Raw genomic sequence first — 25,404 nt, 5'->3', positions numbered from 1 at the left:
AAGGCTCCTGATGTAGATTCATGAAATCTGTCTCTGAATGGGTTGTAGCGTTTTGAAATGTGGACAAGTTACATCTCGAAATATGGACAGGTTCAACACTTTTGCACCATTTGGAATCATAATAAAGCCTCTATAAGGGAAGAAAGTACCTCAGATTTGACTTGAATTTCTTTGAAATTTCTCCTTTCGCTTATAGGATCTACTTCTCATCTAGAATGCCTGAATTTACCTCTCCCATGACCATTTAGAGTTTGAAGAGGCCTCAGAAACAGTCCAGTTGAATTCTTTTTTTTCCTATTGGGTAAACAGGTCCAAGACCAGTAAGTGGAGGGCTACGGGCAACTCCCACCATCGTAGGGCTTTTTTTTTTTTTTACCCCCCTCCTTTCTTACTAGATTCAACCCAGAGTCCGAACCGGTTGTTAGAAACAACAGTAATACATTGCAATCACGGCAGGCCTATCTCTGCAGTATTCAAAGACTTTTGATACGCATTTTGTCATAAAATTCTGAAAAGGAGAGCTGGATATTTTTAGTAAGTAGACAGACCCAGGTGAGGGGTGGAGCAATGCCTCTCTGAGCCCTTCTACTGGCTATATTAACAAGAAAAAAAAATGCCCATCTTGAATTGAACCACTCTTTCGAAAACGGGGAGAAAGACTTTTTAAAAGGACAACTGCGGGGTAGCAAGTTCGCATGCAGCGGGGGCCAGGCGGGCCAGGCCCACTCTGCGGTGGGCGCGGGGCAGCGCCGTGCATTGCGCAGGCGTGCACCTGTGCTGGTGCAGGGGCCGCGCGCCCGCGCTTGCCCGCTGCCTCGCGCGGCTTCTCCTCCCACCTCCCTCGGCTCCCCACCCTCTAGGCCCCGCCCCACCTCGCCCGCTCTGCGCGCCGGGTCTTCGGCAGTCGCCCTGTGGCTCCGCGGGCGGGCAAACTGCGTGTTGCTGCGTCATCGCCAGTGGCCGGTTTGAATGAGATTCTCGTCGCACCCGTGCTGCCGCCACTACCGCGCCTTTGCCTTGGCCGCCGCTACAGCTTCAGCTCGTCCCTTTCCCTTCCACGCCCTTGCCAGGCCCGGCCTTCCTGCACCGCCGCCATGCCGCTTTATTCCGGTGAGCTCCTTCCTCGCCCTGTAGTTCCGTCCCGCGCTAGGCCGCTGAGTAGGCCGGGCCTGCAGGCACCCGGCTGAGCACTGGGCGGGGGAGGGGACCGGGCAGGCATGGATGGGGGTGACTGCGGCGTGGCGACGACCCAGGCCCCTTTCTCTTTGCCCGCTCTTTCCGAGCTCTACAACCTGAGGGATCGCTGTCCCTCTGGGTCGGGTGGGTGGGGAGTGAGGATGGGAGGGCGAGTCAGCTTCTCGGAGCGGTGACTCTGCAGAATAGTTTCTGTCGCTGTCCTAGTGAGCCAGGAGAGGTGAGGGTGTGTCCTGAGGCGCCCGGGACCAGGCTAGAGGTGTAGTGGGATTTTCTTGGACTCGTTAGTGGTAGCTGTGGAAGGGGAGGGTCTAGGAGGGGGAAGCCTAGGTAAGGGAGGGATGGGAAGGACCTGGGATGGAAGGTTCGCATTCTTGGTGCTTGGGGTTTCCCTTAACAGCTTCCCATAGCTTATCCTTTGCTGCCTTTGGCTCAGACACCCCTTTTGTACCAATTTCGGTTTTATCCCGAGGTAGATTGTTAACTTTCTGCTTTGTTTTCATTTCATCAAGCGTTATATTGGGTTTCTACGTCTCAAGCATAGTGTTAGCTTTGAGACTTAGATGAATACAAATACCCGCAGGCGTCATTTCCTTTTAAATGGCGTTTGACAGTTTTTATTTTATTTTGCTTGAGGCAGTCCAAGGTATTGGCTAGGGATCACATTTTCACTTAATGGACCTTGCTGTTCTTAGTCTCATTCAAAATGGCACCTAAAACGTATCTGGTGACTTCGGTTCGCTATGGATGTGTGATTCATTGGCTATTCCTAACTCTATCATAATTCCTTTAAGAAGATTCAGCATTTTCAAAGAATGATATGAAACAAAGGATTAATGCTTAATTTTGAGGTGGATTCTTGGTGTTCTAGAATCTTGAATTGAATGCTTTAATGATTACTCAACCTCTTTCTAAAGCCATGATTAACAGTAGAATGGTACTTGAAATATTCTATTTATGCAATGTAGAATTGAGGGGTTATTAATTAAGTGATGGCGATAAATACCAGTGTATGCTACTCCTTAAACAAACTGGTAGACTCACATAACGACACCACCAACCCCTCCCTTTGTTCCTCTCAAAAAATACTTACATTGACCAAACTATCTAAACATTGCATTCTATCTTAAATATTTAATCATATCTTTTCCTTATTTCCAAAATGAGAGAATTGCAGTAGATTTCTAAGGTTTCTTCTTTGACGTCTCCATATTGAGAATTTATATTTTCAGGTTCGGCAAAAACCCCTATATTAAAGTAAGACTATTTTAAGTGCCATTTCATAAGTTTTAGTAGAAAATTAAACAGAGTCAAATATAGTTAAGGATAAGTGCCGTAAAAATTAATGAACACCTGTATACCTGGCACAAAGCTAGTGTTTTTATACATGTTGCTTTGTTTTTATCTTCAACATAATCCTGTGATACTGGTATAATTCTCTTTGATGGGTAAGCAAAAAGTTTAACTTGCTCATGGTGACACCGCTAAATCAATTTCAGATAGGTTCTTCATTATTTTTAATACTGTTTTGGATTAGTCTTATCTTTTGCTTGTACGTTGTTCTCTGTTCCTGGTTTATTTCAAGATTACAGTTGTGGGGCGCCTGGGTGGCACAGCGGTTGAGCATCTGCCTTTGGCTCAGGGCGTGATCCTGACGTTACAGGATCGAGCCCCACATCAGGCTCCTCTGCTGTGAGCCTGCTTCTTCCTCTCCCACTCCCCCTGCTTGTGTTCCCTCTCTCGCTGGCTGTCTCTATCTCTGTCAAATAAATAAATAAAATCTTTAAAAAAAAAAAAAAAGATTACAGTTGTGCCCTCTTCAAACCCATTTTCCCAGCTGCAGTTGGAGTGAGCTGATGTTCAAACCAGACTAAAGTGGCCTTTCACAGATAACTGCATTTCTCCAGCATAAAGCCCAAAGCCTGTATGTTTTTATCATGACTTAAACGGTGACCTTTCATGACTTGATCCTTGGCCAGCTTCCAGTTTTAGCTTCCTCTCTTTCTCTCAGGGAATTACTTAAATCCCAGAACACATAATCTCAGAACACAAAGTTTTATGCTTTTGATGTTCTTCTTACCTTTTCCAGGAGTGCTTCTATTTTAAGTGTCTGGCTAACACCTAATTTCTTCTTTGAGACTCAACTCAAAGTTGATGGTTAGAACCCAAAGTTACCACTTCCTCCAGGGAATCCTTCACTCATGAAGCATTCCTTTGTGATCCTGTAGCATTTATAATATTTATATTGTATTGTTAATTATTTTGACCTTTTCTCCCCCTTTTCTCTCTCTTCTTGGATTCTGAGTTCATAGAATCTGCCCAGTGCTTGTTCTGGGGCTTATTGAATGAATGCTAAACGCATTAATTGAGCTAGTGAAGGAATTGGGTGGGATTTGGAGTAAGAATTAGTTTTTCATGTTTTGCTTTTATCAAGAAAATAGATAGCTATTAGTTGTGAGATTCTCATTTGAGTAGGTATGAAGTTTTCAGTGGAAACAAGCTATGTATATCCTTGCGTTTACTTATTTTTATGTATTTCAAAAGGTAGCTATTATATGAGGCCAATTGAAATTTTTTTTAGTATATGGTAAAATGTACATAACAAAAAATGTACTGTTTCAACCATTTTTAAGTGTACATTTTTTGGCGTTAAATACGTACTGTTGTGCGACCATCATCACCATCCACCTTCAGAAGTTGTTGTTGTTGTTTTTTTTTTTTTTTTTAAAGATTTTATTCATTTGAGAGGGAGAGAGAGAAACAGAGCACACCAGCAGGGGGAGATGCAGAGGGGGAGGGAGAAACAGGCTCCCCGCTGAGCCAGCTGGGAGCCTGATGTGGGGCTCAATCACCAGGACCTGGAGATCCTGACCTGAGCCGAAGGCAGACGCCTAACCATTTGAGCCACCCAGGCCCCCCCAGAACTTTTTCTGTTCCTACACTGAAACTCTATACCCATTAAATGATAACTCTTCATTTCCTCTTCCTCCCAGCCTCCTGGCAACCACCATTCTACTTTCTGTCTCTATGAATTTGACCACTATAGGTACCTCACATTAGGGAAATCATAACGTTTGACTTTTTATATCTGGCTTATTTTGCTTAGCATAATGTCTCCAAGGTTCATTTATGTTTTATAGCATGTATAAGAATTTCATTACTTTTTAAGGGTGAATAATATCCATTGTATGTCTGTACCATATTTTGTTCATCCGTTTATCTGTTGATGGACATTCGGGTCACTCACATCTTTGAAGCTTTTGTGAATAATGAACTATGAACAGGGGTATACACATAGCAGTTTGAGTCCCTGCTTCATACTTTTGAGTATATACTTAGAATTGCTGGATAATATGGTTAAGTTTAATTTTTTTGAGGAACCACCATACTTTTTTCTGCAGTGGCTGTACTGTTTTATATTCCTATCAGGGATACTCAAGGGTTCTAGTTTTTCTATATGCTCACTAGCACTTGGTATTTTCTTCTTCATCTTCTTTTTTTAATAGCCATCCAAATGACTGAAGTAGGATTTCTGTATTTTTTAATGATTTAGTCATATCTTTGGATTCTTAATATTTGACCACCTCTTGCTTAGGAACCACACCTTTTAATTCTCCCATGGAACCTTTCTTCTTATAGTTCAGAATCTGTATTTCTTAACCTGTTTTAAATATGCTTTATTTTTCCAAGAATTTTTTTTCTTTTTACAAATTATCTTTCTAACTTATCTTTACTCTTTCTATGCCGGCAGTGTGTACTGATTTTAATAATTGTTTAATTAAACACATTTTGAAGTCTGTGAACCTTATTCTGGGAAATAATTCCATAGTGATCATATTTTGCTGAGATTATTAGAGTAGGATTCAGAAGACTTGAGTATTTACTAACTAGTTTTATGACTAGTAAATCAGTCATCTTCTCTTAAATCTGAGTTTATTTATCAAATGAGAAGTTGGATTAGATTCAATTAAATTTTATTCAGGACCTACTACATTCAAGTCACTCCTGATTAGGTAGACATTATGAGCATGTAAAGAATGACATAGGCTAGTTCTTGAAAGCCAAACTAATAGTCCCCTGGGATCTTCTAAATCTGAAGTCCTGTTATTTTATAAATGAAAAAAATAAATTCTGGTTTCGTTTGCAGTTACTGTGAAATGGGGAAAGGAGAAATTTGAAGGTGTAGAATTGAACACTGATGAACCTCCAATGGTGTTCAAGGCTCAGCTTTTTGCACTGACTGGGGTCCAGCCGGCCAGACAGAAAGTTATGGTGAAAGGAGGAACATTGAAGGTAAAATGTAGTCCAGATTTTCATTATATACTGTTATATAATTAATGGAAACAAACACCAGAAGATGTAGTATTTGAGGTATTTTTTTTATTTGGTGAGAGTATATAGTCTATGAATTTAAAACTACCTTATTCATGTTAGTGTAGGAAGAAACGTTGTAGCCATTTCAAAACACTGTATTATAAAAGCATCATTAAAATTTTTATTTTAAAATGCATTGTATCAGTGAATATTCCTAGGAATCCAGGGAGTAAGGAACTTTCCATTTATCTCTGTTTGGATTTTTTTCCCCCTGTGAGGGTGTGTTAAAATATTTTATTTTGTTTAGATTAATATAAAAATCTATATATCCTTAGTAGTTTTCTGTTATAAGGGTGAAGAAAATTTTCTCTCTTAAAAATATGGAACCAATATGGTAGATTAAAAAAAAAAAGGCTATAGAAGGTATTTTGTACATGCATTCAAATGTTGAAATTGAAAATATTTCAACATCTTTACCAAAGCCCCACTTCTGGAATACTGGAAAACTGTTTATTTTTTCTTTTGGCCTGTTTCATATTCTACCCATTAAAAAAGAGCTTCTATCACTTATGAGTAATCACTGTAAAACCTGTTTGGAGGTGGGAGAAAAAAATTTTTGTTTAAAAATTAGAGAGCAGACCTAATCTTTAGTTCCCCTTGGAATGGTCATATTAACTACAGTTAGGAGTCTGAGCTTACTGGCATCATTGGTGACAGGCCACAAAAAGATGCAGGTAGTATTGTTTGTAGTACTATGGAAGCATAGTTTTAAAAAAATACTATCCTCAAGACTTAGGTATGGAATGCCAAAATGCTGTAGTTAACTTTAGAGATAAGGTTTGGTTGCCCCTGTCAGCTGGGCAGTAAAATTGACGCTGGTGAAGAAAACATTGTTTCCCCTCCAAGTTGCAGTATGAGCTTTTTAGTCTTCAGTGAACTTGATAACTGAATTTGTGATGAGCTGTATGCTGGTGGTGTACTGTGGAGAATTACAGAGAAATGGTAATTACATGAAACTGACTAAGAGCGATCCCTTGTTGAAAAATTATTCTGTGCCAGGCTTTTATTTTCTTTAATTCTCAACTATATATATTTTAAAAATGAGGAGAGTAAATGTATTTTATAATTTCATAAGTAAGAAAACTTAGCATCAGAGAGATTTAAGTAACATATAGCAGGGGACCAGAAGAGCATGTGACTTAAAATTCAAGCAGATCTCAGTTCATTTTTTAGCTTTGTGTGACCTCAGATAAGATATCTGAGGGAGCATATATAGTTATCATTCCTTATGATTTATAGAAATGTCCCTTAAACTGAGAAGGACATTTAGGAAATTACTATTGCACTTTGAAGCAGGATGTCCAAAGAGATAATTAGTGGCACCACCAAAGGGAAGCATATTAGGTGCCTGGCACCTTGTGTAAAAAAGAAGTAATAATGGAAATGACTTTATCCTGTGAAGGGAAAGGGCTTAGCTGCAGTAGGCCAAGATACCTGTGGGCCATTCATGGCATTAAAAAAAAAATTGTTTTAATTGAATATATTGAAGTGAAAGTATTTAATTACTTCATAGATGTGAAATTTAGGACTTGAGAAATGTTATTAAGGGTTAGTTTGCCTCTGCCAGTCCTGGTATAATTTTTAATAGCACTTTCATTCTCAAGAATCTCCTGGTTTGGACAGTAAATTATATAATCATTCTAATTACGTAGACCTTATTTCATAAGTTACTCTTCATTCCTGTCATATAAGCTAATTAGGTTTGCTGGTTCCATACATGTAACAAACATGCAAAAAATTAGTATTTGTCATCAATCAAGTGTTTTTAGTCCTTTTGGTATGGTCAGGTTTATTGTCTTTTAGATTGTGTCTTTTGTAGTTTAAGCAATTGTAAGACTTACTGACTTTAAGACTGCATTTAAAAAAAAATACTTTTGATTGTAGTAATTTTAAGTAAAATCTGCGAACAAAAAATTTATTCTATTTTGGAGTAGCTTAAAATTCGTTGATTATTAGAATATGTTCAGAGTATACAGGAGTGGTTAAATGCTTTTTATTTGCTTTTAAAACAGGATGATGATTGGGGAAACCTCAAAATAAAAAATGTAAGTATTATAAGAGCACTTATTATAATTCAGTTTCTTAATTATTATATGCAAATGCATCCTAAATGCCTGTTTATATCCAGCACTGTCTATTGAAAATACTTTTCTTTTCCCGTTGACTTGTCTTGGAATCTTTTTTGAACATCTGTTGTAGGTTTACTTTTGGACTCCTGTCTCAGTGTTATATTTGATTATAACTTATGCTAGTACACATGGTCTTAGTGATTAAAGCTTTGTTGTATGTCTTGAAATGAGGTGGTATAAGTTCTCCAACTTCTGCAAGAATATTTTAGCTGTTTTAGCTCCTTTGCATTTCCTTATAATTATAGAATAAGTCTCAATTTTTACAAATGGACTCCTGGAATTTTGAGATTGTGTCGGTTCTTTGGTTCAGTTTGGGAAAAGGCGCATCTTAACAGTAATGAGTATTAAAATCCTTAAATGTGATGTACTCTGTTTAGGTGTTTATATTCTCTTAAACTGAGTTTCGTAGCTTTAGCATAGGATCTTCATGGTTTTTGTTAGATTCTCTGAACGTAAGGTTTTGTGGCTGTTAAATGATATTTTTTAAAAATTTTGTTTTCTAGCATTCATGGGTAGATTATAAAAATGTAGTTTATTTTCATCCTGTGACCTTGTTAAATTCACCTCATAGTTTTATTAGTTCTAGATTCTATTTTCTTTCTTTTTTTTTTTTTTTTAAGATTTTTATTTGAGGGCGAGAGAGAGAATGAGCAGTGGGGAGCGGCAGGAGGAGAGAAAGAAGCAGACTCCCTGGTGACCAGGAAGCCCGACTCAGGGCTTGATCCCAGGACCCTGGGATCATGACCTGAGCTGAAGGCAGCTGCCTAACTAACTGAGCCACCCAGGTGCCCCTGTTGGGGTTTTTTAATGTACGTGAGCATGTTATCTGCAAATAGAGGTATTTTTACTTCTTCCTTTCCAATCTTTATGACTTTTATTTCTTTTTAGTGCCCAATTTCCTTGGGCTAGGACTTCTAATACAGTGTTGAATAGAAAGTGGTGAGAATGGGCATCTTTGTTTATACTAGCTCATTCACTAAGACCTTTTAAATTATGAATGGCTGTTGAATTTTGTTAAGTTACTAAAAATAGCTTATGATTTTGATACTTTGATAATCTGGTTAGTCTCATTGATTTTTATTTTATTTTTTATATTTTTTAAAGCTTATTTATTTTTTTGAGAGAGACAGAGAGAGAGAGAGCGCTCATGAGCCGCGGGGAGGAGCAGAGGGAAAGGAAGAAGCAGACTTCCCATTGAGCAGGGAGCCCGATGTGGGGCTTTATCCCAGGACCCTGAGATCATGACCTGAGCCGAAGGCAGACGCTTAACCAACTGAGCAACCCAGGAGCCCCTCTTTGATTTTTAATTAAATTTTACATTCCTGGGATGGTTAACTCAAATTTTTTGGTTTTTGCAGCCCTATTTACACTGTTAAAAATTATTATTTTTAAACCCCAAAGAGTTTCATATATATTAGTTATATCTATTGACATTTACCATATTAGAAATTAAAACTGAAATTTAAAAAACCTATTTATTTAGAAGTAACAGTGACAAACCCATTACATGTTAATTTTATATTTTTAAATGTTTTCCCAAAAATATCGTGAAAGGACTGGCAGTGTTCTGTATTTTTGCAAATCTTTAGAAAATCTAGCTTAATAGAAGATAATTGAATTCTCATATTTGCTTCTGCATTCAGTCTATTGCGATATGTTGTTTTAGTTGAGGTATATATAAGAAATCTGGCCTCACATAAATAGTTGGAAAAGGGAGGTAACTTTTCAGTTAAAATTGTGAGCATTCTTCTTTCATAGTACACCCAAACTCAACATGTAATAGCTTATTATTGGTTAGTTGTGGTAGAAACATCAGTGACCTTTTGTGCATGAAAATCTATTTGTCTGTAACTGGAAAGGTGCCAAGTACATAGCGACAAATACAAAATGCTGATTTTCACCCGAAAGCTCTAATTTTGTCATTGGCAACTATATGTAGTCAGTTGTTTACCCTAAGGCAGCAAGCTTACTTCACTTATTTTTGAGAAAATGTTAGCTAAATACTTGAATATAAAAACCCATAATTTGTAGTTTTAAATAAAAATGATATTCCATTGAAAAAACAACTAGTCCAGTTTGCAACTCAGACATTTACACAAGCTTATCCTGAATAAAATGATCATACTTTGGTGTGCAGATGTGTTATTTCTACTGATTATTTTCATATATCTATATCTATCTGTCTATATTTATTTATTTTTATAGAGAGGGAGAGGGTAGGGGCAGAGCGAGTGAGCGAGAGAATCTTAAGCAGGCTCTGTGCCCAGCTGGAGCCTGACAAAGGTCTCCATCTCACAATCCTGAGATCATGACCTGAGCCAAAATTGAGTTGGACATCAAGAGTTAGACACTTAACTGACTGAGCCACCCAGGCATGCCCCGTTGATATATTTTTAATAGACTTTTTTTTTTGGAACAGTTTTAGGTTCACAGCAAAAACTGAGTTTTAGGTTCACAGCTAAACAGAGCTTTCCCGTTTATCCTCTTCCCCACACATGCAGAGCCTCCTCCATTACCAACATCCCCTAACAGGATGGCACATTTGCTATAATTTTTTTTTTTTAAGATTTTATTTGTCGGAGAGAAAGAGTGCACGCGCGTGCACAAGCATGGGGTATGGCAGGCAGGGGGAGAAGCAGGCTCCCTGCTGAGCAAGGAGCCCAATGTGGGACTTGATCCCAGGACTCTGGGATCACGACCTGAGCCGAAGGCAGAAGCTTAACTGACTGAGCCACCCAGGTGTCCCATATTTGTTATAATTAATGAATTTATATTGACACATCCTTGTTGCCTGAAGTCCATGGTTTACATTAGGATTCACTCTTGGTGTTGTATATTCTGTGGGGTTGGACAAATGTATGATGACATATATTCACCATTATAGTGTCATACAGTGTATTTTTATTGCCCCCAGAATTCTGTGTGCTTTGCCTGTTCATCCCTTCAACACCCTGACAACCATTGATATTTTTACTGTCTCCATTGTTTTGCCTTTTCCCAGAAGTCATGTAGTTGGAATCCTACAATATGTGTCCTTTTCAGATTGACTTCTTTCACTTAGTAATATGTATTTAAATTTCCTGCATGTCTTTTCTTGGCTTTGATAGTTCAGTTCTTTTTAGTGCTGAGTATAGTCCGTTTTCTGGGTGTACCACAGTTTATTCACCTACTGAAGGAGATCTTGGTTGCTAGGACAAGTAAGTCTTTTTTGATTGGGTGCTTCCCATTTCATAACAGAATATCACAAAGAAATGTATTCAAAGGTTGAGATTTAATAAAATTAATCATTTTTACCAATTTATTTGATGTCATTACTTTGATATGTGCTAAACTGTTAAAATTTTTAGCCTCAAGTGATTTACTACTGTTAGTGCAGATGTCAGCACAGTGAAAAAGGGACAATAACATCTTAGTATTATGAAAATAGTTTTGATCTTGCTGACTCTTTGAAAGAAATTCAGAGACCAGTAGGGGTTCACAAACACTTTGAGAACTGGGACACACCCATTGAGTCATGATTTAGTTATCTCATCTATGCATTGCTGGATTTAATTTTCTCTTTTTTTAAAAAAAGATATTAGCATATATGTTCATTAGGGGTGTTAGTATTTTTATTTGGGGACATATTGCCTTCTCTTTTCTAAATGAGTTTGTGTAAGATTGGTAATATTTCTATAAATACTTGAAATAATTTACCAGTGAATTTTATCTGGATTTTCTTTGTGGGAATTTGATAGATATTTAATTTCTTTAATAGATATAGGGTATTTAGATTCTCTGCTTTTTATGTCCATTTTGGTGAATTTTCTCTTTTGAGAAAGTTTGTTTAAATATATTGAATTTATTGGCATAAAGTTATTCATAATATCCAGACTATTCATTAATTATTCTTTTATATCTATTACCTTTATTTGTTGATGTCTCCCCCCACCTTTATTCCTGATATTGACATTTCTTTGGTGTTTTGTTTTGTTTTTGGTAAGTGGTGCTAAGGATTTATCAATTAATCTTTTCACTTTTTTACTTTGTTGACTCTATATATTATCCATTTTCTGTTTTACTGATCTGCTCTTTATTTCCTTTTTTCTACCTTGGGTTTAAATTGTTTCATTTTCTTGCTTTTTAAGGTGTGTGCTTAAGTCATTGATTTTTTTTTTTTAATGCCTTCTTTCCTTATGTAGACACTTAAAATTATTACTTTCTCTTTAATCACTTATAATTGTATCCACAACTTTTGATGTGCTATGTTTTTATTATGCAATTAAATATTTTCTTATTTATGTTGTGGGTGGTTTTTTTGTTGTTGTCGTCATCGTTGTTGTTGTTTTTTACCCCATGGATTGTTTAGAACTATGTTGTTTCATCTCCAATTATTTGGGTCTTTTTCTAATATATTTTTGTTACATATTTCCAATTTGATTCTGTTGTAGTCCCATAACATATCAATGTTATGTTGGTCAGCTGAGATTTACTCACCCTTTTTTTATGGACTGTATATGATTCAGAAAGGCTAAAATATTTATTATACTTATTATATTATCTTTGAACTGCTGCTCTAAGATTTATATTATATATCTTTAACTTATCATCTGCCTTAAATAACAAATGACTTCAGGTATAGTATAAGATTCTTAAAGTAGTATACTTCCATTTCACTGGTCCTTTTTGCTGTTGTCATACAGTTTACTTCTACATGTTAGAAATCTTATGCTTCATCCTATTTTTCCTTTAAATAGTCATTTATCATTTAAAGAGATTAAAAATGTTTAAAACTCATATTTACCATTTTTGGCATTCTTCCTTTGGATCCAAATACAAATTTCCATCGGATACCATTTTCTTCTGCCTCAAAAACTTAACACGTTTCTTGCAGAGCAGATCTATGAATTTTCTCTGCTTTTGTTTTTCTGAAAAGCCCTTTATTTCACCTTTATTTTTGAAAGATATTTTTGATAGGTATAGAATTCTAGATTAACACTTTTTCTTTCAATATGTGAAAAATGTCTTCTGATTTGCATAGTTGTGGTCATTCTTTGTTCCTTTGTGTATAATGTGTCTTGTTCCTCCTGATGCTTTTGAGATTTTTCTCACCGTTGCTTTTCAGCAATTTAATTACATGTTTGGGGAGGTTTTCTTTGTTTATTCTGTTTGAACTTCTTGGATTTGTGGGTTTATAGTTTTTATTTGGAAAAGCTTTAGCTATTTAAGTATGTTTTCTGTGTGCCCTCCTCCTTTTTGAGACTACAATTACACATGTTGGGTAGTTTTTCCCATTGTAGAATTTTGGTCCCTGTTATTTTGTGTGTGTGTGTGTGTGTGTGTGTGTGTGTGCGCGCACGCATGCACATGCACGCACATGCATGTGTTCATCTGTTGATGGGTATTTGTATTTCTGCTTTTTGACTGTTACGAACAGAACTGCTGGGAACCTTCATCTCTGTAGATGCATGTTTTCATTTTCTTGAGTAAATAACCTGTGAGTGGAATTGGTGGGTCATATGGTTAAGTATGTGTTTAGCTTTGTTAGAAACTGCCAGGTCCTTTCCAAAGTGCTGGTTGTACCATAGCAGTATGTGATAGATCCGCTTGTTCTGCGTTTGATTGTTGTCCCATCATTTTTCTTTTAGCCAATCTGATGGGTGTGTGGTGATACTTTCTTGTGGTTTTAGTTTACATTTATCTGATGACTGATGATATTGAACATTTTGAGCTTATTGGCAGCTTTTTTATCTTTTTATGAAATGTCTGTTCAGATCATTACCTATTTTTAATTGGATTATTTTCTTTATCGCATGTAAAGAATATATACTGAAGTCTTTTGTGAGATATATGTGCCGTGATATTTTCTCTCAGTTTCTGATTTTTTAGTCTTTTTAATAATGTTTTGTTGAGTAGAAGTTTTAAATTTTGTTGAAGTATAACCTATCAGTTTCTTTCTTTTATGGTTTTGACTATTTGTGTCCCACCTAAGAAATCTTTGCCTACGTCAGGGTCACAAGACACCTCTGTTTTCTAAAACTTTCCAAGTTGTAAAACGCTTTTATACTTAGGTATAGCATCTGTTTTGAGCAGACTCTTGTGTTTGTTGTTAAGTATTGGTTGAGGTTTATTTTTTTTTTGTATGAGTGTGAGCACATGTAAGTGCTGGATTCTGTTCTCTTCTGTTGATTTGTGTATGTACCTTTACACCAATACCCACTCCCCACCAACTTGATTATTCAAGACTTGAAATTAAGTAGTAGGAGTCTGATTGTTGTTCTTTTTCAAAACTATTGGCTGTTCGAAGATCTTTGCATGTCCTTTGTACATTTTAGACTCAGGTTATTTTCTACAAGAGTCTGCTGGGATTTTGATTGAAATTTATATTGATAACTATATATCAAATTGAGATGTCTTTTAAAAAATTTTTTAAACTTTTTTTTTATTTTGAGAGACAGAGAACTTGTGTGCATGAGCAGGGGGAGGGGCAGCGGGAGATGGAGAGAGAGAATCTTTTTTAAAGATTTTATTTATTTATTTGACAGAGATAGAGACAGCCGGTGAGTGAGGGAACACAAGCAGGGGGAGTGGGAGAGGAAGAAGCAGGCTCATAGCAGAGGAGCCTGATGTGGGGCTCGATCCCATAACGCCGGGATCACGCCCTGAGCCGAAGGCAGACGCCCAACCGCTGTGCCACCCAGGCGCCCCGAGAGAGAGAATCTTAAGCAGGCTCCATGCCCAGCGTGGAGCCCAGTGTGGGGCTTGATCTCACAACCCTGAGTTCATGACCTGAGTCAAAATTAAGAGTCAGTTGTTTAACTGACTGAGCCATCCAGGCACCCCCAAATTGGGACATCTTAATATTGAGTCTTCTAAAAAGAAATTTCTCACAACAGTGTTGTATATTTTTTTCTTTTTTAAAGAAAGATTTTATTTATTTATTTGAAAGAGAGAGCACATGCACCAGTGAGGGGCAGAGCAGAAGCAGACTCCCCAGCAAGGAGGGAGCCTGATGAGGGGCTTGATCCCAGGACTCTGGGATCATGACCTGAGCCAAAGGGAGACATTTAACCGACTGAGCCACCCAGGCGCTCTATTTTCTTTTCTTTCTTTCTTTTTCTTCTTTTTTTTTTCCCCCAATGTTTATTTATTTGAGAGAGAGCACCTGTGGGCACACATGCATGGGCTGACATCAGGGGAGGGGCAAAGGGAGAGAATCTTCAAGCTGACTTCCTGCTGAGGGTAGAGCCCAACAAGGGGCTTGATGTCAGGACCCATGAGATCATAACCTGAGCTGAAACCAAGAGTTTGATACTTAATCGACTGAGCCACCCAGGCACCCCTTTTATTTTCAATAAAGGATCATATGCATGTTTTTTCTTACATGTTATTAAATATTTCATGGTATTTGATGCTATCATAAATGGTATTTTTCAGATGTCATTTTCCAGTTGTTTATTGCTAACATGCAGAAGTAGACTTAATTATTGTATATTGATCTTGTATCCTGTGATTTTGCTGATTTTTCCATATTAGTGTTTAGGATAATGTAGGTGGGATACAATCATGTTGCAAGTAAGAATGGTTTTATTTTTCCCTTTTCAATCTCCATTCCTTTTATTTCTCTTTTTTCCTTGCCTTATTGCACTGGCTAGGATTTTCAGCACGATGTTGAGTAGAAGTGGTTGATAGTGCACACATCATTGTTTTTTTTCCTGATCTTAGGAGAAAAGTCTCCAGTTATGGCTGGAGTTGTTTTACAAATCTCACCATTAGTTTGAGGAAGTTCTCTATTTGTAGTTTGCTGAGAGTTTTTATTCATGAATGGGAGTTGAATTTTTCAAGTACTTTTTCCATATCTATTGCAGTGATCATTTTTTCTAATCCTTTAATTTGTTAATGTGGAAATATATTGACTCTTCTGAATAGTAAGCCAACCTTTCATTCTTGGGATAAACCCCACTTAGTCATTATGTGTTTTCCTTTTTTATATATTGCTGGATTCTTTTTGGTGGTATTTTGTAAAAGATTTTTTGTGTTTCTTTTTGTGAGAATTACTGGTTTATAGTTTTCTTAAGTTGTTTTTGTCTGCTTTTGCTATCAGTGTAATCCTGGCCATATAAAATGGGTTAGGAGGTATCCCTACTTCTCCTCTTTTCTGAAAGAGATTTTCTTTAAGTGGTTCATAGAATTCTCCAGTGAGGCTTGGAGCTTTCTTTGTGGGAAGACGTTCACTTAGGGATTTAGTGTATTTAATAAATACAGGACTATTGAGATGTTATATTTTCTTTGACATCTGTTTCGGTAATTAGCATCTTTTAAGGAATTGGTCCATTTAATTTACAGTTGTAATTGTCAACTTGATTGGCATAATACACTCTTATTATCCTTTAATTCTAGAGTGCTGCCTCTAGTGCTGTTTTCTCTTTTTTATCCCCCCTGGTATTGGCAAATTGTGGTTTCTCTCTCGCTTTCTTCATTATGTACCCAGAGGTTTGTCAATTTCATTGATTACACCCCCCCAAAAGAATCAACTTTTGCTTGTTCTTTTATTATTTTACTGATTTCACTTCTTTGCTTTATTTCCTTCTTTTACTTTGGTTTTAATGTATGCTTTTTCTAGCTTCTTATGGTAGAATCTTAATTTATTGTACACCTTTTTGTTTACTGTTTTTATCTTCCCAGTTTTCTACTGTGTTTGCTTTACCGATTTTTATTTATTTATTTATTTTTGCATGCTTCTCTATAGTGTAACCTTTTTCTCCATTTTTTCCTTTTAAATTTTGACTGGTCATGTTTTACAGAAGTTTTCAAGATATGTGTAGTAACATTAGTCCTTTCATCTTTTATGTCAATTTTAGAAAATATTCCAGCAAAGCAAGATTTTTTTTAAATTCACTTACATGAATATGTAATTATTTGTTTTTTTTATTTTAAAAGATTTATTTATTTTAGAAAGCGCGAGCACATGTGTACAAGTTGGGGGAGGGGCAGAGGGAGAGACTCTTCAAGCACTAAGTGTGGAGCCCATCGTTGTGGGGCTCAGTCTCACCATCCATGAGATCATGACCTGAGCTGAAACCAGAGTCAGATGCTTAACCCACTGAGCCGCGAGGCGCCCTTTGTTTTATTTTTTAAATCTTTAATTTGTAATTCATTTTGGGTATGGCATACCAGGAAATGGAGAACTGATGATATTTTTTTCTAAATTATTATCCAGTTTTTCTCAACATTCTTCATTGTATAATCTGTTTTCTTACCTTAAATGGTGTTGTTGTAGTCTTTATCCTTTTTTAGAAATTTCTTAGCTGTTATTATGGGTATAAATTTGGTACATGAATGAATCATTTTGTGAAGTTTCAAAAAATTAAATTTATATAATAATTTGGAATCACATCTTTACAGTAATTTTTTCTGTCTAGAAACTGGTCCTGACTTTCAACTTATTATTTGGGTGGTTTTTATATTCTTAAAGCTTTATAGTTTTCTTATTAAAGTATTACATATATTTTGTTACATTTACTCTTAGATATTTACTGATATTCCTTCTTTTCTGTCATATTTCTAACAGACTATTTGCGTAGTACATTCTTAAATATTTGGTTTTCCTGAGATAGTAGTCTTTGGAAAAAGATTCTTTAGTGATGGTTTACTATTCCTTTGCTATTATCTCATGGAAAGTTCAAGTAACAGTAACAGGTGATAGAATGAAGGTTACTGGATTTCAGCATAGGTGCTCTCAGGACTGAGTTTGTTATCCTTATTCATTTTCTTTTTAAAAAAAATTCTTTTAAGATTTTATTTTTAAGTAATCTCTACACCCAACATGGGGCTCAGACTTAACAACCCTGAGATCAAGAGTCACATGCCCTACTGACTAAAAGCCAGTCGGGCACCCCAGGCCTTATTAATTTTCTAATTTTAATCCTCCTCTGCAAATTTTTTATCTTCTCTTACTGTCCTTTTCTTCTTAAAACTCCACTTCTGGCTCTTTTTTTTTTTTTTTTAAGCCTCCCTACTCCTTTCTTTTGTCTTATGTGTTTATGTCTTCCATAGTAAGATATTGTTAACATTTCAGTACTATGTGATTTAAGGAGACAGGGTCTTCATTGTTTTTCTGTTGTATGGAATGTTACGTATGTGTTGAATGTAAATATTCCCTTAGGTTAATGATGTAGAATTACAAAATTGGATATTTTGATCTAATTTATGTGTTTGGTGTGATATTTTTCAATAATGGAGGGTTTGGTGCTCTCAAAATAATTCTATTCAATTGTAAATAATTGTTACAGTTATACAATAGACATTCACAGAAAGAATGCTATCTGCACTTTGTTTTGGGGAGAAATAATTCCACTAAATGATCATTTCGAGAATTCCCTCCCCTCCAATATTGTAAACATTCTCAACTGTCTTTATGACAGTATTTTATTTTTCCCCTAGCTTCATTGAAGTATAATTTATATGGATTAAAATTCACCTATTTTTCGTGTGCAGTTTGATTTTGGTTAGTTTCATACAGTCACATAACCACCACCACAATCAGGATACAGAAGTTCCACCATTCTGAAAAGTTTCCTTGTGCCCCTTTGCGTATAAGCAGGTGACCTCTGGCCTAAAGCAGCCACTTCAGTACTTTTTTTAAACTGTTAGTGGTTTTTAGTATATTGACAAGAGTTGTGGAACCTTCACAATCTAATTTTAGAACATTTCCATTACCCCAGAAAGAAATAGGTGTCTGTTTAAAGTCACTCCCTCTTCCCACCTTTAGCCCTAGCAGTCACTAGTCTACTTTGTGTGTCTGTAGATTTACCTTTTCTGGCAAATACAAGCATACAATATGTTTTATTATTTTGTGTCTGGCTTCTTTCATTGGACATAAACATTATCAAATTTTGAGCATTTTTATGAAATTAAATTTTTTTTAAAACAGGGAATGACTCTACTAATGATGGGGTCAGCAGATGCTCTTCCTGAGGAACCCTCAGCTAAAACTGTCTTTGTAGAAGACATGACAGAAGAACAGTTAGCATCTGCGGTAAGATAGACCATGTTTTATATATTTGATTGCTACAGTTACTAAGATGCCTTTTAGAAAGTAGCATCTAAATGTTTTGAAGTTTTGGGGCGCCTGGGTAGCTCAGTCGGTTAAGCGTCTGACTCTTGATTTTGGCTCAGGTCATGATCTCAGGGTCGGGGGCTCAGGCCCTGTGGATGGGCTCCACCTCTGAGAGAGTCTGCTTGAGATTCTCTCCCTCTCTCTTTGCCCCTTCCCCCTGCTCGAGTGCACACACTCTCTAAAATAAATCTTAAAAAAAAATAAGTGATTTGAAGACTTAATTGGTAATATCAAGATGTATGTTTTTGTTTATTTATTGTAAAGATTTTATTTATTTAGAACACATTTGTGAGTTGGGGGGAGAGGGAGAGTGAGAATCTCCAGCATACTCCACACTGAGTGTGGAGCCTGACCTGGGGCTCCCCAAGATGTGTGTTTTTAGAAGTGAAAGATTTTATTTATGAAGTTGGCTTGAAGGGTTCTTGGATAATTCAATGTAAAGTCAAATTGTGTCTTTAATAAATAAGTGTCGGGCAGTGCTAACAGTGCTATTATTTTATGGGGAAACAGGCTCAAAGAGGATAAATAGTTTAAATGCTGGGATGTTAAAATTCTTAAAACTTTACTTGGCTGGAAATACATACAACTTATCCTTAATTCCAACATTGGTTTAGAAAACTGGTCAACACAAACTTGTCGACTGTTATTATTATTATTTTTTTTTTACCATCCAGCATTTTTATAGTATTATTTTCTTTTTTTGAAGTGTTTCTGTGTATACTTTGTCACCCCGTTCTAATGATAAACCTTTGGGGGGGGCAAGACTGATATGATTGTTCTATTATTTTTGAGAATGTTTGTCAACATAATGCAAGTAAACATTTCTGTTAGGAGTATAAAACATTGTTACTTTTGGGTTAAGTTGGAATATAAATTGATATGAGTTGGTAAATTATACTTCACAGTGAACTTTAGTGATTTTATACATGCTATGTCCTTTTTTAAAAATGTGTTAATCCTTGTCCTTATCAGATGGAATTACCATGTGGATTGACAAACCTTGGTAACACTTGTTACATGAATGCTACAGTTCAATGTATTCGTTCTGTGCCTGAACTCAAAGATGCCCTTAAAAGGTAAGACAGAAGAGAAATGTGAGTCCTTTTGGTGGGTAAGGGAGGTTCACATTGGGGGTGAGTAGTGGTTTGTATATAATTTTTTAGCTTTACTGAGATACTCATTTATTGTACAGTTCATCCTTTTAAAGTATTCAGTTAAATGGTGTTTATGCACAAGGTTGTACAGCCATCACCACAGTCTAATTTTAGGTTCTTTTCTTACCCCCACCCTGAAAGAAACCTTATATTCACAAGCAGTCACTCATTTTACCCTTCTCACCTCTAGCTCTAGGCAACCATTTATCTACTTTCTGTCTGAAAGAGTTGCCTATTCTGCACATTTCATATAAATGGAATCATACAATGGATGACTTTTTGTGACTGGTTTCTTTTACTTAGTGTAATATTTTCTGGGTTTATTCGTGTTGGAGTATGTATCAGTGCTTCATCCCTTTTTATGTCTGAATAATATTCTAGTATTAATGGACATACCACATTTTGTTAATCTGTACATCTGTTGACAAACATTTGATTCGTTTCCATTTTGTAGCTCCTTTGAGTAACGTTACTATGAACGTTCAAGGACAAGTTTTTGTGCAGACCAGTTATTTTCATTTCTTTTGGTTATGAGTGGATTGCTTGGCCATATAGTAACTGTTAAACAGCGTTTTGAGGAACTGCCAAACTGCTAGGCACCATTTTCTGTTCTCAGCGCCAAAGTAAGGGCGTTCCAATTTCTCCATCTTCATGCCAGTCTTGTTATTGCATGTCTTTGATTATAGTCATCCTAAGGGTAAAATGGTATCTCACCATAGTTGTCATTTGCATTTACGTAATGACTAGTGATGTTGAGCATCCTTTCATGTGCTTACTGGCTTGAATATCTTCTTTGGAGAAATGTTTGTTTAAATCATTTGCCTGTGTTTTAAATGGTTTGCCTTTTTATTACTCAGTTATAAGTGTTCTTTCTATATTCTGGATACAAGTCCTTTTTCAGAGAGATAATTTGCAAATATTTTCTTTCATTTTGTGAGTTGTCTTTCTTGATGTTGTTTTGTTAACACAAAAGTTTTTATTTTTGATGAATTTAATTTTTCTTTTGTTTGTGTTTTGTGTGTTTGTGTATCTTATGTATGAAACCATTGCCTAATCCTAGGTCACAAATATTTACTCCTATTTTTTTTTTAAAGAGCTATATACAGTTTAAGTTCTTAAATTTAGGTCTCTGATCCATTTTTATTCTGATCCATTTTTAGTTAATTTTTATGTATAGTGGGGAGTTGATATCCCATCCTTTGCAAAAGCATATCCAGTTTTTCGAGTACCATTTGTTGAAGACTACTCTTTTCCCTGTGGAATTGCCCTAGCACCTTTACTGAAAATCATTTGACTATATGATGTATGTAATATTTATTTCTGGACCCTCAATTCTAGTTTAGAAATAAATACATTGATTTTTTATTGATTTGTCCAGTGCTAGTGAGTAATGGTTTTACAAAGAAGTAAAACTTTTTTTTTAAGCCATTATACAAAAGAAAAAAGAGTAAACAATTTATCCATGTTTTGATGGCCTATGAAATAGTCTATAAATGAGAATCCCTTCTCAGTGAGTATAAATATGGAACTTAAAAAATATGACTTAGTTCTGACTAAGTTTATTACAACTGTCTTGTTATATACATTGCCACTTCTTTATGTAGGTTAGAATTCTAAACTGCAATTTGGATTCTTAGCCAGCTTTATGAATGTTAATTCCCCCTCTGTCCCCTTAGTGGCTTGGGCAATGCTTTGATAGAACTGAGCAGTAGAGAGGAGAGAGAAGGATTATGCAGAAACCTGAGAGTAACTGAAGGTTTTCTAAATTTCTCTGGTGAATACTTGTCAGGTACTTACGAAGTTGCCTAGATTGTAGCTGATGTACTTATTAGTGTACAAGACACAGGGCCTGTCTTCCAGGCACTTACAGTCTTAATTGAGAAAGGCTGTCAAGTTTGTACTGTTTTAGAATTGCTTGAATGGTAAATGTTGAAGTCAAAATTATTTTTCCTCAGGGGTTTGTAGTTATTTCTCCACTATTTTCGTGTGCCCATAGTTACTGATGAGAGATCTAACATCAGTCTCATTTCTTGATTCTTTTTTGTTAATAACTTTTAGGGTTTTTTCTTTATTTTTATTTTTCATAGTTTTCCAGTAGGGTAGGTATAGGGTTTTCTTTATCTCATTTAGTGCTAAGTGAGCTTTTTTTTTTTTTTTAGATTTTATTTATTTATTTATTTTTGTGAGAGAGAAAGTGCGCGTGCGTGCGCACACAAGTGGGGGAAAGGGGCAGAGGGAGAAGCAGACTCCCCGCTGAGCAGGGAGCCTGATGCGGGCCTGAATCCCAGGACCCTGGGATCATGACCTGAGCTGAAGGCAGGTGCTTAACCGACTTGAGCCACCCAGGCTCCCTGAGTGAACACTTTCATTCTAAGGACTCTTATCCTAAACTTTCGACATTCTTGGCTGTTATTTCTTGAGAAAATGCTTCTCTCTTTTATCTAGCTTCCCTAATACTCTGAGTAGTAGAATTTCTGGATCTATTTTTATGTTTCTTTTTTTTCTCTGCACTTTTAAATTTTTTATTTTTATGTGCTGTGTTCCAGAAAAGTGCCTCAGTTCTGTTTTACATTTTACTCATTTGTGCATTAGCTTTGTTTCACAGCTGCTTATTTATCACAACCTTCTTTTCTTTAATCTCCTGTTCTTAATTTTGGATGATTCCTGCTTTGATTTCTCCGAGGCTCTGAAGTACTCTTATTTAAAGTACTCTTATTTAAACCCCAGTTTGGTCCTTTTAATTTTAACTCTGTTCTCTTTAGATGTAAGGAGTGATCTGTCATTTGTTTGAAGAGTGTGTACTTAGGCAGCCACGTTCCTTACTTCTGTCCCAATTGCAAATGATCTAATGAGCATCTTGCCTGGCAGCTCCCTGCCCTAGAAGGTGGCTACTTGGGACAGACTTGCCTTTCTTCCAAGACTTCCTCTGTACTTTTTCATCTATGATACCTTCTAGCTTCTATTCCAAGGAGAACACTTTCATGTTTTGGAGTTCTTTCTCTGAGTTTTGTATAAGCAGGGGAGATTGCATCTGGTCGATTCAGTTTTCTTGAAACAAGATGAAGAATTTTATGAAACAAGATGAAGTATTTTATGAATGAATGCTCAGTTTTTATAAGAGGTTGGAAACCCTTGTACTTAACTAACTTAATACAAGAGGACATGGATGGGGTTGTATGTCTTTGAAAAATGACACTAACTGATAAAATAGGAATGAAAGAAGAGAGGAAAATTTCCATGGAAGGTGTTTTACAACTGGTGATACTGAAGCTCGTCCTTAAATACTTAAGAATTTTTATTTGGCAGGTTCTGGAGAGTGGGATGTATGTTGTAAAGGCTAGAAGGGAAATAGACTGGGTTGGCTGAAGAGGCAATGAGGGCCAACACCCAGAGCTGCAGGTAAAATCTGGTTTGCTTGATGCTGCCCTATAGTGGAACCTCATGATAATGTAGGAGTTCTGAATTTAGAACTTAAAGTGAAAAGTGTATATGATAAAAATTATCCTTAAATTCTATGAATTACTTACAAAAAACAGTATCTCACGGCCATATTTTTATCTTACTGGAGATTGGCAAGGCATCGCTTGGTAAGTACCACATAGTTTTTTCATTAGCAATTAGTAGGTTGTTATTTTACTCTTATTTTCAGATTTGTGTAGGAATGATCTGTTCTTGATAGAACTTAACTATAAAAGTGGTTGGACCCAGGCTTTTTGGGGGGGGATTTTAAATGTACATTTTCTGTGTCTAAATATTAGAGTCAGTTTTTTTAATTTGTTTTCCTATGACTTTGTCCTTATGTCTTTAAGATATTTTAGCATAAGAATTCTCTATTTTGGACTTGTATTCTCCTCCCATTTTCATTTCTTTCTTGCACATATATAAATACATGTATATATGTATATATATATGTAAATATATGTATGTATATATCTATATATATCTATATATATATATATATAAATTTCCCCTTGATTATCTTGCCAGAGGTTTGTGTATTTTATTTTTCACAGATATCAGCTATTAGATTTATTCAGTCACTTCTTTCTGTTGTCTGATTCATCCGTCTTTTGTATTGATTTGTTTTCCTTAGACTGTTTTATTTTCTGAGTTCTTAAGTTGTATGCTTAGATCACTTACTTGTTCTTGTGTAGTAATGAAAATACTTAGTTTTGAGTTTTTGCTTCTACTCCCTATTCATTAGATGAGGCTATTCAGATGTTTTGTTTTGTTTTTTAAACACTATAAAATCTCTTCCTTTTAACCCCAAATTTGTTTTTAATTATTGACATACAGACATTAACATACAGAAAAGCGTACGAATGAATTATCCCAGAGGGAACACATTTGTGTAACCAACACAGACAGAACCCTATCAGCTTCTTACAACCCCCTCACAACTCTCCCTTCCTGATTGCTACTCCATCGCTCTGTTCAAAATTGTTAATGCTAATGTGACTTTTAACCTTATAGGTTAATTTTGCCTATTTGGAGCTCTTTATGAACAGAAACAGATTGTTCATTTGGGTCTAGCTCATTATTTTTGGCTTAACCATGTGTGTGTAGTTGTAGTTCATTCATGTTCATGCTATATAGTATACCATTTTATGCTCAATTGTACTACCAAATAATTATCCATTTTTCTGTAGATGAATGTTTGGGTTGAGCTGATATATGATTGATGTGAATATTTCACAGATGGTAGAAAAGCCAAGGCATCCTCTTTTTGTAGGTGATAAAATATTAATAGACATTAAGTTGATGAATTATATTTGGATTTTCTGTATCATTACTTAATTCTTATATATTGTTGACTTAATAAGACTAGAAAAGGTACTTTTTTTTTTTTTTTTTGGTCTGTAAAACCTCTCAGCATTTCTGTGCACATCTCAGTTCTCTTGTCAGTTCCTCCTTTTTCTTTCTAACAGTTTTTCTTTGTAAAGTTCAATTGTTAATATTATTTGGTTTATTGAATGGTTTTATCTTAATTAGGAATTAACTGTTTTCTTGGTGTAATGAGAGTTTTTTGTGGGGGGATGATATTAAATCATTCATGATTTTCCATTCTTAGGTATTAAAACAAAAAGATAATTCATTAGGGTAGCCTTTGCCATTAATGTGGGAATAGTTACTTAGAAATGTCACCCTGTAACTAGAAGTAAAATCAGTAACAGCAGCAGTTGTGTCATTACATGCTTCACTGATCTTTTGGGATATGCTTGCCTTATTAGTACTTTATTTCAACTTCAGAAATGCCTTTTCGATAGTTGTAAACTGTCTGAATGGGAAACTATTATGATTTTCACATTGAGAATGAACATATGTAATTTAGACATTACTATGAGCTGTATATTGAAAAATTAAAAAAACCCTTGAGTCACAGCAGTTTCCAAAAGATCTAAATAAACAAAAAAGAAAAACAGAACTTCTTTTTTTTTTTTTTTTTTTTTTTAAA

The 25,404-nt window shown here is 35.8% G+C and overlaps 1 protein-coding gene across 3 annotated transcripts in view; it reads left to right on the top strand.

The window, feature by feature from the left end:
* The first annotated feature begins 864 nt into the window (after positions 1–864).
* USP14 (ubiquitin specific peptidase 14) overlaps positions 865–25,404 on the top strand; it is a 45,603-nt gene continuing 21,063 nt past the window's right edge. Inside the window, exons 1-5 of one of the 3 annotated variants that reach the window (XM_002922622.4) lie at positions 959–1,110; positions 5,342–5,487; positions 7,581–7,613; positions 18,610–18,714; positions 19,768–19,871. In XM_002922622.4, coding sequence (XP_002922668.1) covers positions 1,095–1,110; positions 5,342–5,487; positions 7,581–7,613; positions 18,610–18,714; positions 19,768–19,871 — 404 coding nt within the window. In that variant the 5' untranslated portion in view covers positions 959–1,094. Of the gene's footprint in view, positions 1,111–5,341; positions 5,488–7,580; positions 7,614–18,609; positions 18,715–19,767; positions 19,872–25,404 lie in introns of all 3 variants that reach the window. The other 2 variants (XM_002922623.4, XM_034642922.1) reach the window with 2 other exon arrangements.

The sequence above is a fragment of the Ailuropoda melanoleuca genome, chromosome 14 (genome assembly GCF_002007445.2).
Source record: "Ailuropoda melanoleuca isolate Jingjing chromosome 14, ASM200744v2, whole genome shotgun sequence".
Taxonomy (NCBI): domain Eukaryota; kingdom Metazoa; phylum Chordata; class Mammalia; order Carnivora; family Ursidae; genus Ailuropoda; species Ailuropoda melanoleuca.
The sequence above is the reverse complement of the archived record's forward strand: the minus strand, read 5'-3'. Positions and strand labels throughout refer to the sequence as shown.